Below are 17,346 nucleotides of genomic sequence, written 5' to 3' on the forward strand. Positions count from 1 at the left end.
GTAGCTGAATTAGAAACAACTCCGTTTAAAGAGGCCCCTTATATGACTGTATCACCTGTTTTCAAACCATATGTACCGTATTTGATTGAAAGGTGAAAGTGTAGGATCCACATTCAGAAAGCACAAGATGATAAAAGAAATATGGCTATAAATAATGTCAGGGGGAATTGTCTTTTCTTGTTCTGGCAGCCACCCTGCTTCTTATTTTGGTTGACGTTAAGGTGTCAGAGATTTAACTACTGCCCACTGAAAATATATAAATTATGAAAGTTATCATTTACAAAAAATATTTAAAAAGCATAAACTAACACTATACATATATACCATATGTAGATAGATACAGATTCTGTATGTTTCATTCACATTTTTATTCACTGAATTAAAAAGCATATATTCCATTCTTGCAAAAAATTATAAGACATTTTGCATATAACGTTCCTTTCAAAGAAGCACTGGTTTGTGCAAGTGAGTTTGGCCCATGGTTGGGCTGGACAGCAAAAAATTTTCATTTACTTCCCAGATTTTTGATTCTAATATTCATCAGTGTTGCCTTTAGTATCAGCTGTGGCCAGTTCCTGTTTTGGCTTGGTTGGTCGTCTGTTGTCACCCCATGTTATGCAACATAATTATGCAGTTGTTTTACATTTCTGTTCCATTTTTAGTAGATGCCACATGTTTGTAATCAGGTATTTGTAACCTTATTGATAGTCTGTCAGTGTTACTGAAAGCAATTATATGTTATCCTCCTTATATCTATCTGGTTTGAGGTAACCGCTGCAGTTTAAACCTCCTCTTGATCACATACTTCTTATTAGTATGTGCCTAAGTTGTTAGCAGGTTGGTCAAGATACTCCAGAAGGTTCCTTTGAGCCTTGCATGTGTCTCTGCTAATCAGTGTAATTGCAAGTCAGTGAGCCTGCAGTGATGCGTAAAGCAGGTTTAAGGGAGTATTCTATTTAAATGGACCTTTTGGCTTACTTCAGTGGAAGATTTATTATGATTTAAATCTTTTTAGGTGATTCCGGCCAGTTCTTTAGAATTTTTAACTTCCTAGTACAATGGCAGTTCTTCTGTTGGGGGTTCCCAAAGTCAGCATCTCACACCTGTAGTTGTTTTCTATTTGTGGTGTTATTTTCTAATTGGACTTTGTAAGGCATTATATTTGTGATTTTTTGTATAGTAAATCATATTTAACAATATTATGGCAAAGGGCTGACTATTTAGTACTTAGGATCTTGAAGCAGTTTATCAATTTAATAATTTTCTGCAAAAGTGCCCTTGACATTAGCTTGGTTAGTGGAGTGTGTAAACACAGATGTGAAATTTTATTGTGATATAAACTTTTCATTTAGAGGTGGCAACTATTTGTAGCCCTGTTGCTCTTTGGAAATGCGATTTGAAAATTAGTAAAGGATATTTTAACCCACTCTGAGGTGACTTTCCCACAGACTTAAATAAAGAAGTATCAAACTCTTCCATGAGTTTCATTCGTATAATATTTCACCGTAATGTAATTCTTAAAATCTCTATTATATCCCTATTTTTTGAGGATTTATATTATATGACGTTTCAGCGTTGATCATATTAAATATCCCCGTTTCTTAAGTTATATTCAAGTTTTGTAATGGAGCTATGCAAGTACAAGGAAGCCTGGCCAGTGAAAAGCCTAATTAATTAGCAGCCTTTGATAGTTAGTATAAAAAGATAGGTAGGAAGATAAATGTGTAAAGTGGGTTGCTTTTGGAACCAAAAAGAGGGTTTTGGTATTGCATTAACTGAAAATTAGGTTATAAAGATATAATATGTTTTAGGTCCATATACGCATCCTGGATATCACAAACTTTTCAAACACAGTGTGAGAAGCCATCTATGTGCTTAAATTGTCATGATGGTGTAACCGTGATAATACTGCTGCTGCAAGGTTGATGTAAATTTCGTTCAATATATGCCTAGCTAAGAGAGTAAGACTGCCAAATATCATTTGGGGCTCATAACTCTACGTAGTTAAAGAAAATGGAGACATGGGATAAACGCAGAAAGTAAACAAAGGCCTCTTGAGGTGCAGGTCTGTGAATTAGCTTCTCCTCCAGCTCCAACATCCGATCAGTATGTCCTGTGAAGTCAAGGAATTAGCTTAAGTCTGGAGATGGATAACTGCTAGAACAAAACATGGCTTTCTGAAGTGTTTGTTTTGATTTTGGTAAGAAAAGATGTTCATTCGTTTCTTGCTTAGTTTCTCCTCTGCAGAGAAGCAAATTCCCTGTAATAACTTTAAAAAAGTGCTTAGAGGAACTTACTAAACACAGAAGCAGGTGATTTACAGATTTTAACCTTAATTATATTTGAAATAATAGGTTGAGGGTAAGATTCACAATTTTCAAATCTACTTGCTTAGGCACTAAAATTTGCTTTTATGTTTTAAATGCATTTCATTCAAACGGGAGATTTGAAGGGTACTAGTTCTACTAAATCTTTCCTACTCTTTCTTTAAATGGATGCAATTGTAAGCACAATCAATTTTAAAAGTTGATTAAATCTTTTGCACTAATTTACTTCTAATTAGATGTTTTAAATAACAATTGTCTTGAACATTAATAAAATTACTTGTGTGCTGAAAATTCGTATCCATTTGCTCTGGATTGAAGCCAATGACTGAATGAGGAATCGCATATTATAATATTCCTTTATTCAAGTACAAAAGCCTTTTCAGTTCCCAAAGGTAACATGATAGTTACTCCCATTGTTTGAGATACAAGGAATTCTTCAGCCTCTGCCCTGAGCTTTGTGAGCCAGTGAGAATTTCATATAAAATGCCCAACTCTGTCAAATCTCCTGCAAGTCTCAGATTGCAGTATAAACATGCATTTCATCGCACAGCTCAAACTTTGCAGAGAATAGTTTATGGTTCCTTGCTATTACATTTAAAATCATGTTATGGGGAAAAGGGAATTGTTGTATGCAAAAAACCTACTTATTACTGTTACCTTGATAAAATTCTGCTTATGCCACGCGGTTATACAAACCTAAGCAAAAGCAAAACAAATGCAGCCACCTGGCCTGCTGAAGTGGCTGTTGGAGTTGATCCATCTAAAAGTCCAAGTGCCCCACCACAACTTCAAGCAACTTAGCTTCAGAGGTGTCACCAAGGTAGCACAAACCCTGTTACCAACAATGGCAATAGCATGATTAGCGGGCTGCAGGGTAACTCTGCTTTTCCACCCCAGTAATCAGTTACTTGCAGGTTTTACAGAAAGTCTTCAAAAATCACTATTATGTCATCATAATTTTAAGAACATGCTTTAAATATCTATTTGTAATCCTCCAGACTAATCAGCCGACATTTCAGGCTCAGTGGATTTGCTGTACGAAGGCACAGCCATGTAAGGAGGAACGCCATTGTTCTTTACAGTACAACTACAGTACGACAAAGTTTAAATTTTAGATTTTAGCATCACCTACAGATAACATTGTCGTCATTTCTAGAAATGCAGAAGTGATTTCCAGACAAATTCAGAACAGGAATTAATTGGCATTTTATAAAGTCATCCTGTGAATCCATTGTGCAGTCACTTACTGAGACACCAAATCTTCATAGCCATTTTCCTTGCAAACTGGGAAGGTAAAAGGCTGTACAGCTTACACCTGTAAGTTGTTGGGGAACTGATTTCCAACCTGTAGGCTATGACATCTTCAAGACATCCCAGAGCCATTCAAAACACATCCTATTTATAGTTCGTATGTAACAGCAAATCTGAAAGTAATTTAATAAGTTGTGTTATTTTGCTTCAGAAATGATGCTGTCTAATCAAATAACACTTATGCAAACAATATTGACAGTTTAACTGAGTCATTTTATACAAAATCTATTACAATTTACTGTCTAATTATAAAGCAATCTTTGCACCCTTTCTCAATATGCTGTCAGTATTTTGGCTCTGAAAATGGGAAAACCCACTGATAGGATTTGTTGTATTGATGAAGAATCATTCTCAACTTTTTTATGAATTATCAGATTAACTACTTCACCCCTTGCTGCTCCAAGTCAAATAAGAAGAGGCTTTAAAACAGATGCCTTCTAAAATCTTTTGGTCTGCCTTCATAGCAACAGGCTGGGGCACCGATGTATTCTGCAAGTTGTTGCACTGCAAGTATTGTTATAGGTAAAAGAGAACGCACTGATAAAAGGGCGATACAAAACCTTCCTTGTGTTGGCAGTGCCTGTCTCCCTGGAGGTCAAGGTGTAAGAGCCAGAACAAGTCACCGGGGTGCCGAGGTCTCGGCTGGGAGCAGTGCGATGCCCCTGGCTGGGGGTTCCCTCTCACTTAGGGGTTTGCTGGGGGCTGGTTTCATGAAAATTACCTTCACAGCCTGCCTCCTCCTCCTCCTCACTTCCCAGGCAACTTCCCATTCACTCATCCTGAGTTCACCACACTCAGTCTCAGCACAAAACCCAAGGTGGTCCCTTTTTACTCTTATTTTCTCTCTGGCACTGGGATCACTCCCATGTATGAACCACATCAACTTCCAAGTCTAAGTGGGAAATAACCATTTTTCCCTTGTGCAATCAGTGAGATGCATCTGCTATGGAAAATTCATTCAACTCGCTTTGATTCATGTGGCAATGAAAACAATTTCATAATTTGCTTATTGATATGCTACATACATGATTTTTGTATTTTTCTACTTTGGTCAAATCTAAGTTTAAGAGGAAAGATCAAACAAGGCAATCTGGAATGATAAATAGAGGACATCTGTTGCAACATATGGCCTGACCTAACAGCTGCATTGAACTTTCTCAGCAAGTAGTAATCCTTTGGAAAAATTCAACTCAGCAGATATTTTTGATGCCACTGTCTGAATCATGGAATATTAAAACACTTGCAGTTTAAAACCACCCTGTATTTCAAAACGTTTACCAAGTGCAACACAGAATACTTAAATTTTCTTTTGAAAATAGGTTTGTTTGAAACAGATCTGAATATTTCACTTTTCTTATACAAAATGAAGGTTTGAGAATATGCTGAAACATTTTCTTTTTGTGATGAAATTACTTTTTTACACTGTGACCACTAATTTCATTTTTTAGGTTCAGAGGCCAGCCGCCCCCCCACTGCCAGTAATCCTATTTTCAGTGCTGTCTTTATCTTATATAGTAATTTTAAGCTGTGGCTAGTGAATAAGTTTTTTTTTTTCTTTTAGTAAGTGTACACTGAGCCTTTCACTTTGCATCTAGATAGGATTTGACTTTATAGATAGGACTAACTTCCTAATTGGTTCTTATGAGAAAGGAGTTTGGTACTTAGAGCGTGGTATTCAGTTCAAAAAAGTATATTTTTGTTCTCTGTGTCTGTTACCAAACACATTTTTTTTATATTTTGATTTTGGGTAAAAAATTCTTCAGTAAAATGTGTAAGTATTGGAAAAAAATCTTTCCATTCATATATGCATCCTTGTTTTATTTCCTTGGTATCTGATGAGGTATTTCATTGGGAATGGTGTTGCCATTCATGTATTAGGGTGAAAATTTGTTTGAATAGGTGATTTATTTTTTCCTGTGTTTCTCTCATTTAGAATTAATTGCATTTGGTTTGGCTTCTGTGTTTTATGGGACCAGTTGAATTTCTTCAATTAGGAAAACAAGTTAAGCAGGAACCACTGGTCTTTCCACAGTAACTTAATGCAACTCTTAGAGTAATTCCTCTGCTGCCTAACATTGAAGACAATGACTGTCTAACATTCTTCTCTGACAGTTCTTCCCTTCCACAGTTACACGTTATTTTGAAGCATACAGCAGAGAGCGAGCAGCAGCGTTAGGTCAAAATTCAGTCTTGTGAGAAGAATACAGGCTTTTTCAGTTAATGCAATAGCATTTGGACAGGATTTGTTTGCAAGCAATATTAAAATAGGTCCCTTCTACTTGTTTCAATAAAATCCTAGGTGTAATTTTGGAATGAAAAGACCAGTAATTGAGAAAGAAAGAGTTAGCTTTTCAGAGGAAATGCTTGTATTACTTATATTATATGTAGTCATGTACTTATATGTAGTCAATATCAAGCTGTGTTTGTTTGTAATGAAAAGAAAACCCCACCAATAATCTTTAGTCTTATTTTCCTTTGTAAGGCTATGAGTGGCTGCAAAGGGAAGAAAACTCATCTGGCTGTAGCTTTGCTTGCTGTTCCTTAAACTCCTGCTTGCCCATGGCTTTCACTGAAACCTAGTCTTTCTCAGTTTGCACTTTTCATGGGTCATCTTATACAGAGATAGAAAACCACCTCTGTGCATGTAAATAAGTGAATTACAGGAAGGTGCACACAGGTATTCATTCAGTAACCAGTTGCAAAATTATTTCAAGAAAATTGGTGAAACTTCCTCTTCTGTTATGCCATTTTTAAAGTGGGCTTTTAAGGAGCTGTCTTATGAGCTGTGAATTGTTCAGGTGCCAGAATTCAAATCAGCCACTTTTTGTTTCCTACAGAAAGTCTGTTACCAAGACCAATTCCTCACCTTGGCAGTTGAGCTAGCTGTAAAGCCTTCTTGCTCTTAATGTTAAGAAATGCTATTGTGGTTGGCATTCAGCATCTTTTAAGCATATCAGTTAAGTTTTCCTGAGGTTGTGGGGTGGCTCCTGTGCTTCTTACACACCAGTTGTATTTAAGCAGATGTACATTTTTGAGCCAGATAAATGATTTCATCTCTGTCCCTGCCCTGAACTCAGTAGGACTGGTGCAGTATTTCAGGAGCCCGCACCCTGGTGCCACAGAGCAGATCTAGCTCTGCAGAGCAGCGTTGCAGTTACAGGGGCCTCTGAATGTCAAAGCTGCAGTAAGAGCCAGCAACTTACTTTTATAGTGCTTGAGAGCTTGGGTAGAAGGTGCTTTTCCTAAGGACTCCAGCAGAAGATCCCTTGTGCTTGGCTTCTGTGCAGGGTATTTAGCTCTCAGATTTCGATCCTCATAGTCATGTTCATGAGGGAAGCTCCCTGAAGAACCCATGTGCCTTCATCATATAGTCAGAAAAGCCTGACAAAGCTGTGTTCGCTCTTACTGGGATGCAGGGTCTCCCAGCTCTACCAAATGACACCTACATCAGTCCATGACCAAACTGGTAAGATGGAAGAGAAAAACCTAGATGAGTTGGAAGACTTTTAGATCTTAATTTTTAACAAAGAATATTGAATAAGAAAAATCTCTAGTATAAATTTAAGGCTGACTTAAACATGCCAAATTGTGAAGAATCAGTCTTGTTTCTCCCAGTAATATTTGTTTACTTATGATACTTTTTACCCTGTAATTTATTTGGCAAAGTACATCTTCTGCAATGCAATAAAAAATAAAATACATAGTTGCAGTGTGGCAGGGGCAGTGCTTTTTAGAAAAGCTGACTTTTCCAGTTTCTTTGTTTCCATTTATATTTGTAGTCTAAGTTGTTCCAAGGGGCTTGTTTATACATATAAAAGTAATAATTTGAGGTAGCATTAAAACATGCACTGAATAATTGTTTAGATTTTCCTGATTTTGCACATGTTCTCTTGCTAGTGTGATATTTTTTGCATGGGAGTGTATGATTTCGTTTTCTTAACTTTCAATGGAATAAGGGTAGCATGTGGCTCATCAAGTCTTCAGCTATATCTGACTATAGATATACATATGCAAGTACCAGTTCTAAGTAAAACACTAGCTAAAAAATGCTTTGAAGAGTTTAATCAGGATGAGTTTGAGCTCCAGCCTGATTCAGAGATGATGTTTTTTTGGCTCAGACTGCTCCATTAAGTTGAGTGTCTTCAAATTTTTAAAATATTTTGCTTTGCTTTTTTAGGGTAAGTGATGTGTTATCTATTGCAGTAGCTTAAATTAATTTATGTAAAAAGGAGTGCTGTTTCTAAGCTGAAAGCATGGTGGATAAGTTCTGTCTGCTAAGCAGTAGTAACAGCTCGTCAGCCTGGACTGCACTTTTAAAAGGGTTGGTCTTGTCTTCAATCTTCTGGATTTTGGCTAAGAGAAAGTTAAATCAAAGTTTTCCTGGTTCTCTGTTCCCTCAGTTCCCTCTTCCAGTAGCAACAAACTTAAATTGCCTTAACTAAGATCTATGTGTAGTTTTCCTTATGAACTACATCTGTACAGTTACATCTTTGAAAAGGTTGAGTACAACCTTTCTCAATATTTATAACCAGTTTTTAAATTTAACTGCTGTTATCTGTGAAAGGTCTTCTTAGAAAAGATGATTTACATTTAGTGCATTAAATAACCTGTTGAACATAGTAGATGCACATCCTCTGATAAGCTACTCTAGAAGATGTAACTTGGTACAGTAAGATCTCCATAGCAAGCATTCCTATAGACTCCTCTAAGAGTCCTTCTTTATCTGATGTCTGCAAGACTAGTAACTGGTATTCAGACCCAAAATCCATCTTCCAACTGGAACGAGCTAAATGCTTTCAGTACCAGTTTCTCCTTAGTTTTAATCTCAAAATGGGATTACAAGGTACTTTTCCTGCTCCCTTCAGTTTGTTGTATGTAAGGGTGAAAAACTTCAACATGCAAATAGATATGATCAGACTGGTATAGCTATTTTCCTCCTTCTACATAGCATCCAACACAACCTAAGGTGATCTGCAAATGGGGAGACAAAACGCCTACTCTGAATGCATCACAGCCTTAAAAGAAAGGAGGAAATAAGATACTATGAACGCAAGTGATAAGGGAATGTTCAACACTGATCTGCTGAGTTCCTTATTTCCACTTCTCTCCCAAGAGTTAGTCTATGGATGCTGAATTGTTGAGCTGGACTATTGAGCTGTTGGATTAACAGCTCTCTTCCAATCCATATCCAGCAGGATGGTTTCCATTGTTCGTGATGAACCACTGGTATGCCGAGTCCAGTCCCTTCCCTTCCTGTGGGCAGTTGACGACGCACAAATGATTTAGGGTCATCAACCTGGTTTAGTCGAGGCATCTCTGAGGGTATTCCAAACTTGCTTATTGTGCTCAGAAACCCAATTCAGTCAGGCCTTTCGGAGTAAGGTGGCAAATTATCTTAGTACCAGCTCCTTACTGTAGTCTTAAAGGGTATGTAATGCATACATGCTTGAAAGATATGTTCACAGTCATATGGAGAAGAGGTAGCTCCATCATGGAAGATACCTCAGCTAAAAGGTTTGGGTTTTTATCAGTTCCCCTTGCAAAGTCAAGGGAATGGATCATCATCTTAGACCCCATGTAAATCTAGTTCCAGGTTGTCCTCAGCAAAAGTCACTGGAAGTGAATTGCCAGTGCCCTTTCATAATTGCAAATCCTTAATTAAGGAAGGGTAACAAGGAGGCTCTTAAAATACCAACCTCAGCAAGTAGCAGACTCCACTAAAAATTTTTTTCCATTAATGTACTTGGTACTATTCAAAGGCTTAAAATCAGATAAAAGGCATTGTTCTAGGGCAGTAGAAGATTATCTTACTCCTTAAAGTTTTGTGTGAGGTGCAGAAACTTTGTAGACAGTGTCAGGCTTACTGGGCAATGCCGTTTTGCTTGACTCTGCTTTGACTTACAATCATTTTAGGAGAAGGTAGAACAGCTAATTTAGTCTGGTGATCCCTTCATCCTCTTACTGTGAAGGTTTGATTTCCAGTTAGTGAAACCAGACCCTACTTTTTTGGCTCTTGGGTGAATTATGTAGGGTTTTATTTGGATTTGGAGCTCGCCTGTTACTATGGCAGTTTATTCAGCAAAAGCCTGTGTGCAGTGTCAAGTGGATTTTAAATAGAGGAAAAGGACTTAAAGAATATTTCTGGGCATTTCAAGTATTGCTGAATACCAACTTAGCATGGTATTTATATGAGTTTACTTTTAATTAGCAAGAAGCTGGAGTAAATAGAAAATAGTGTATGTACACATTTTTAAGCCTTTTGCCAGGCAGAGCTCTTATGATTGCTTATTTTGTATTTTTTCTGCTATTCCAGTTTATGACTAGTTCTTGAAGCCCAAAGTTCTGTTTTGTTGCCATGAAAGCTCTCTTTTCTGTTTTATTTCCAAAATAGGACCTCTTCACAAAAAAGCAACACATTGTTTTGCGTAAGATCTAAATCAGACCTCGAAGGGGGAAAGATTTGCATCCTGATTCTCTGCTTCAATGCCATGCACAAAATTTACACATCTAGATAAATGTAAAAAAAAGGCGACCACATTGGTTTTTGTACTGACTAAAACCAGCAAAATACTAGGTATTTCAGGAATAGTAGATTCGCCAATAAAGCTTACCAAGAACAGCTCATAGAGAAGTGAGTATGAATATCTTTATGAAGGTCTTTATTCCTTTAAATACAGTATTACTTTTCATAAAGGGATTCAGAACAGATTTCAAACAATGACTCTTTTCCCTTTAAAGCAGCAATTCTTAAATGTGAAAATGAACACCTTTCTTATTTCTTTTGGTTTGGGGTTTTTTTGGGTCTGTAGCTAACAGCTGTCATTTTCTGCCTGTTTACCACATAGAGATTATTTTAAGGTGGGGGTTTTTTTATTGGTATGCTAAGCAAAATTTTTACATTATACTGCATAACTGTATTTGCATGTAGTTCCATATAAAATAATTAAAACATGAAATTGTGTAACTGAAACAGTCTCCCCACAGAGGTAATCAATTTTAAAGGGAAACAAAAAATGTAGCTTGATTCATGTTAATTACACCTCTCCTTCAAAACACACAATGCTAAAGAAAGCCTTGAGCAAGTGGTGTTCTTGCTGCTTGTATTACATAAATGTCTGAGTCTACATTCATAAGGTCATTAACAGTTTCCTCCCACCACCACTCACTTTGGCTTTTGATACTGTAATGTTCATATTTGTAACCTGATGTCTATGATGATGATAATCTTTCTCTGTCTCTGACTTGATAGCTGTAAAGGCAAAAATGAATTTTTCCCCTCAAGGTTAGGTGTGTGGCACACTGCTGTCACTACAGGAAGGAGGGTAAGAAGGAGTAGGGTTGGACTCTAGAGGAGAGGGAGGAGGAGGCAGGCTTACTCTTACAGCTTCTCCCCAGAGGACACAGGGCAAAAATAAAGGGCACTGCTTGTTCAGAGCAGGGTACTGCCCTCCTCTGGGTTCCCCCCTCACTAGTGGCTGCCAGCAGCAGTAGGCTCTTGGCACAGCACGAAAATCAAATGTCCTTTTCCAGCAAATACACAAATACATGAGGGAATGAAAAGCAGGGTCTCTATTGCCCTCAACAGTTTCTTGCCTGCTTCATGTGTGGCACATCAGCAATGGCCCTGATCCTTGCAGCTGTGTTCAGAAAGCTTGGGCTCTTGATTATGCACTTGCAGCCCAGAAAGCCAACCGTATCCAGAGCTGCATCAAAAACAGGGTGGCCAGCAGGTTGAGGGAGGTGATTCGGCCCCTCCGCTCCGCTCTGGTGAGACCCCACCTGCAGTGCTGCGTCCAGCTCAGGAGCCCCCAGCACAGAAAGGACATGGAACTGCTGGAGCGGGTCCAGAGGAGGGCCGCAAAAATGATCCGAGGGCTGGAGCACCTCTCCTGCGAAGACAGGCTGAGAGAGCTGGGGTTGTTCAGCCTGGAGAAGAGAAGGCTGCAGGGAGACCTTATTGCAGCCTTTCAGTACTTGAAGGGGGCCTATAGGAAGGATGGCGACAACCCCTTTAGCAAAGCCTGTTTCGTACAGGACAAGGGGTAATGGTTTTAAACTAAAGGAGGATAGATCTAGACTGGATATAAGGAAAATATTTTTTACAGTGAGGGTGGGGAAACACTGGAATGGGTTGCCCAGAGAGGTGATAGATGCCCCATCCCTAGAAACGTTCAAGGTCAGGTTGGACGGGGCTCTGAGCAACCTGGCCTAGCTGAAGATGTCCCTGCTCATTTCAGGGTGGGGTTGGACTAGATGACCTCTAAAGGTCCCTTCCAACCCAAACCATGCTATGATTCTGTGATTGCTCTTCCTTTTCTTGGGCACATGATGAATTTTAACAGAAGGGGTTTTTTTTAAATTCTACTAAATCTCCTTGTGAGTTGTACCATTAAGCTTGTTGTTTCTATGCAAAAATTGGTAGTATTCTCTAACTTTGTACAGTAAAATATTTACAAAATGAAAAATGGCTTGTTGAAAGCCAGGATAATACCATACTACTGTATCAGATTGTGAAGGAAGTCTTTTTGCTTGTAATACCGACATTCTCTTTCATTACATTGAACATCACAGAAAGTGTTGGGGGTTTGTTGTCTCAATGCATGTCTATCAACAGTGATAGAGTAAATCACTGCTATTTTCTGCTATTGGTTTTTATTAATTTTATTTAGAACGCAGAAATCTGAAGTCCAAGCCCTAAAACTACATGTAATGTAATACTCCTTCATTCCGCATGTGGTTCACAGCCTAACTAGGCCTAGATCATAACCGGCTGCTCAGTTTCTAGGCTTAGCTCTGAGAAATATTCAGTGTGGCTGTGACTACTTCTTGTGTGTTCAAAGCTGTATTCCCACTGCAAAAGTCTGCAGGTATCATTCAGCCCCATTTACAATGTAGTCTTATTTTTTTCTTGATGGAAACAGCTTTATTAAGCACACCAATGCTGTGAAATGTTTTGGTTGGTTTTTAAAAAAACAAAACCTATTCAGTCTTTTTTTGCAGATGTGTTAATTATTAGTAATCTGCTTCTTTTGTAGGAGTTCTCTGGAATCTATCCTCCTGTGATGCACTGAAAATGCCAATCATCCAGGATGCCCTCGCAGTGTTGACCAATGCAGTGATCATCCCTCACTCTGGATGGGAAAACTCTCCACTCCAGGATGATCATAAAATACAACTCCATTCATCACAGGTGCTGCGCAATGCCACTGGGTGCCTAAGGTGAGTACTGCAAAACATTTGCTTTGCCTTAATCATCGTGCTTTGGCTTGAATTGATGTTTCTCATTCTTAGGCATCTGTAAAGTAAATAATTGGTGTGTGCGTCAGTGAAGACGGTGACTCTCAGTGCTGTGAAGAAAATTGAAATTAATTACAAAACAAGCTTCAGGCCATTCAAAAAACAATCTCTAGAAGTGCTGCTGTGGTTTTCCATTTTTCTTTTCTTAACAGCTTTGGCCAATCTTCTCATCCAAGCTTTTACATTACAGATGTTTTTCTCCTTGTAGATTTGTCCCATTCCCCAGTTGCTTAAGTGAAGTCAATATGTTCTCACTATTACACCCAATTTAATCAGCACAAGAAGTAATGAAGATGCTCAAAAAAATAACATGCCTTACAGGTTCTGGATGCCATTGCTGAAGTTATGATAAATATATGCAGTAGATTTTTTCTGCCCTGTGAAGATGAGAAGTGGATTTCAATAAGGGACCAACCAATTTAACATTGTGCAACTAGGATACTTAAATAGGTCCTTAACAAGCATGGTATTTATTTATATTTATGTTTATATGCCAAACTTGTATATGGAACACCAAGGTGCACTTATATAAATATGTGCAACATGATCTGTCCGTTCCTAAAAATTGCTGTAGATGTGAGAACAAAAATAGGATGAGTAAGAAGAGTTTCAGTTCTGACAAAGCCTTACAAAAGGATTGAGTCATAGCAATTTCTGAATTCCAATACATATCATTTTGTTGAAATATTTTAACATAGTAGGCAAGGGACTTTCTACTCTTTTTATATTGACAATTCTGTAATCTGTCTGAGAGACATGAAAATTGATTAATTTTTTTACATACATCACAGAAAATTTATTAGGTAAATAGTACGTATCAGTAATACAGTCTATGTTGTATGCTGCATTCAAAGCAGATATCCATCAAAGAGCAAAACAAAAAGCCCCACTGATTAGGAGGCAAAGTAAAATAGCAGTATTTTTCACATATCTGTAGCAAGCACCTTTTTCTCTTCGTGCTGTTTCATCAAATTAAATGTCTCCCTTTTAGAAGTAATATCTGAAAAGTTTAAGGGAAAAAGTGATAATTATTGACAATTTATATATAATCAGAAGAGAGGGGAATACAGAAGGTAATAACTTCCATATTGCAAATATACTTGTATTGGACTTAAAGTATGTACCTGTGAATACCACCTATGGTTGGATATATGACTGAAGCTAGGCATCTGTATCCGAGTGGTATTGATTTTGAAAATAGTTTGGTCCTATAATTGTGTTGCATTACATTCAAAACACTAGAAAAAAAGTTGCTTAAATCATTGTGACAGAAGTTGTTCCATGAAGATGTGTACTATGGTTATACTTTTTACACCTTTGATGTTTAACCTATCTCAGTTAAAAAGCTGCCTCTAAAAGAAGTGTCCATTATCAATTTGGGGCTTCACAGTGCCCCTTATCTGAAAGGGCATGTTTAGTGCTGGTCTCCCCACACCATAAGTTCTATCTTACCTGTCAGTTTTTCCCCACTGCTTCTTAAGGACTGATGTCCATCACTGATCATGCAAGCCTCGGTTCATCCTACCTCATACTTGATGGATTCATTACACATTGGTCTTGAAATCTTTCTTCTTTTTTTTTTTTTTTTTGTGAGTGTATGCGCACGCCCATTTGCAAACTGATGTGAGCTTACTGTAGCCTGCACTCTGGGTCAGCCTGAGGACATGTGGCCACATGAGAATGGTACGTTGCCTGATCTAATACACACTACTTTGCAGCAAGGCTTACTACCAAGTGCTTGATGGGATGCTGTCATAGCAGAATGGCTTCTGGTCAGCTCGTGCCAAATAAGCTCATATCTGCCTGCAAAAGACTGTGCATATTATAACTCTTGAATCCTTCCCAGGTAGCTGTAATAATTCAAATGGCTGTCCTGAGCAGGTTGGTCTTCCTTCTAAATCCAGGCCCTTCAAACATAGTGTGGCTTTTTTAATATCTTTCTGATCTCAAACCCTCCTTATTTCCCAGATGCATCTTTCTCTCCTCCCCATATTTATTTGGCCTTCATCCATCTTCTTTAGATAATTTCATCCCACTTAGTCTGTGTGGATTCTCTTTGGCAGAGCCAGAACATTTGGAGAGGGTTGAACTTACTTTTGCTTCACACCAGCAGGAGCTTTCATGTTTACCTTTCCCCAGTCACTGTTGAAAATCTCTCTCTGAACAAAATATCAGGTTTGAGTTTGTGCAAGGGAGAAAAGTGTCAGCTGACCTCTGAAATGGTGACTGTATTCTTGTGTTGTATTCAGCTAAGATAATCGGACTGCAGGGTGGAGGGAAAAATGAATGTCAGAAAGAAAAGACTAGAAAGTTCTGCATTTTACTGGAGGTGATTGGAGTAGCACGTGCTCTATGCAGGTAGTACCTTAGCTAGTGTTCCTCAAATACTCACTACCCCCAGTGAACTGCACAGCCATCACACTCTCTACTTGTGACTATTTACAAGCCTTGTATTTCCATTTCAAGATCTCACTGGATGGGGAGGAATTGAAAAGCAAGATGATGTAATGGCACTGCTGGCTGAGATGCTGCTGTGCTTACATGGTAAAGGGAAAATCCATTGTCAGCTTCCATGGGAGAATTTCTTCTGGGATTCTGGTTAGGCTGTCCTCCGCCGTTTTCTTTTTCTCTTTTTGTTTGAGTTGTTTTGAAGTTGTCTTGAAGGGACACCGGTCAGTATCAGTTGCATCAGGATTATCAGTGACAGCGCTCAGTATCACAGGAAAACTAGTGGTCTTCAGAATACTTCTAAATCTCTAATGTTGACAGATTTTAGAGACATCAGGTTGTATTACATCAGGTTTAACGCTAACAAATACGCTGGGAGGCTTCTGGGTTTCTTCAGTCTTCTGCATCTTTGGCTTTTTGATGCATTCACTCTTGAAAGCTTTAAATAATGTCTGATAAGTGCTGTAATAAAATCCATCCCATATACAACGCTAATAAATAGTTTGCAATGGCTATTATGTAGGAATAGTCAGATCTTTGGTTTGTGGTTTTCACTACAGTATATGAATTATTATTCATTCGGGTGATCTTCCCTTTTCTCAGTTTCTTGATGAGAGCTCTGTATGCTTTTTCAATTTAGAAGTTGCTTATTAACTATAGTTTTTAGTACTCTCTTCTGCTTATTCGTTATCATTGTTAGGAAAGTTCATAATACATTTAAAATTATGCTATGTGAGGCCAATACTGCAACTCCAGTCACACAGTAATGCAGCTGAAATCAGTATGAAATCATATGAAAAACAGCAGCAAAAATGGTCGGTCCTTCTTTTCCTGTTATTTTCTTCCTTCCTGAAGAGGTTACTTACAAACTGCACTTTGCATACTTTTGTGATTGGGGGTGGGTTGTAATACAATATTGTTCTAATTAATTTCGCATAACTTGAACACTTTGAAATGATTTAGATAATTCAAACCTCTTCATACTGCATTATACCTATGACTTACATATTTATTCTTAGTATTCATCTTTCGTAAATTGCCAGACCTCAGTGTGATGTTTTTGAGTAATCACCCAATTTACTTGCTTCCCCACTGAGATACTAGTACCTTAACTCATTAAGCTCTGTGAAAGTTTGACTTTTTTTCTTTTGGATTTCAGCTGTGACTGCGTCATTTGCATTAGGGAAATGCTGTATCTTTGGTTTATAGTTTCTGATTCATTTAGACTTATTAGGGAAAGTCAGTGAAAACTGAATTTTGAATCCCAGCTATTTATAGGGTGGTCTGCAATCCCTAATCTGAAATTCAGAAATCAAGAGGAAACACATTGTACAATGTTGTCTTAAACTGCAGCGTCAGGCTTACTTATCGCCAAACTAAATCTCCGTCCAAAGATCGTCTAAAAAATCTTTTTTCTTGATATACAGTCTGGAGCCTTATTTTTGCTATGAATTTAAAATGAATTCAGGTTAGTAGAATCTCATCTGAGGACTTTAAGGAATTTTAAAAATGTACTGCTTTAAGATTCTAATGTGGTTTTGGATACAAAATCATAAAATGCTGTGATTTTCTTTCTTTCATGTTCTATTTAATTTTTCATCAGAGAGTGAAGGTACAGGGGCAATTGTGAAAATCAAAGATCTATTAAAATACGTATCTTCCCACCCCATTAGTTGATTAGAAATTGTATGGGAGAGTAACTCAAGAATTTTTTGTTTATAAAGCCCCCATACCTTTCAGATTTTCATACTTCGTACTTTCAGACTTGTCAAACTTTTCACAAAATACCATGAATTATGTTTCAACTGAAAAAATATGTAACACGCTCTCAGAGTAGAAAAGCAAAGGGGAAAAGTGCTTTTAAAATATGAATTGAATGTAACTGACCCAGCAGTATTTTGTGGATAGATCAACTTTTGGAAGGAACAAATTACCTTGTTAAAACAATTTGTGTTAACCATGA

At 37.8% G+C, this 17,346-nt stretch overlaps 1 protein-coding gene across 8 annotated transcripts in view; it reads left to right on the plus strand.

Annotated features, from left to right (window-relative positions):
• CTNND2 (catenin delta 2) overlaps positions 1-17,346 on the plus strand; it is a 686,661-nt gene that overhangs the window by 534,616 nt on the left and 134,699 nt on the right. For all 8 annotated transcript variants that reach the window (XM_075084268.1, XM_075084265.1, XM_075084267.1 and 5 more), the window contains one exon: positions 12,674-12,857. In XM_075084268.1, the coding sequence (XP_074940369.1) occupies positions 12,674-12,857 (184 nt within the window). The remainder of the gene's footprint in view (positions 1-12,673; positions 12,858-17,346) is intronic.

Source organism: Phalacrocorax aristotelis, chromosome 2 (assembly GCF_949628215.1).
Source record: "Phalacrocorax aristotelis chromosome 2, bGulAri2.1, whole genome shotgun sequence".
In the NCBI taxonomy this organism is placed as follows: domain Eukaryota; kingdom Metazoa; phylum Chordata; class Aves; order Suliformes; family Phalacrocoracidae; genus Phalacrocorax; species Phalacrocorax aristotelis.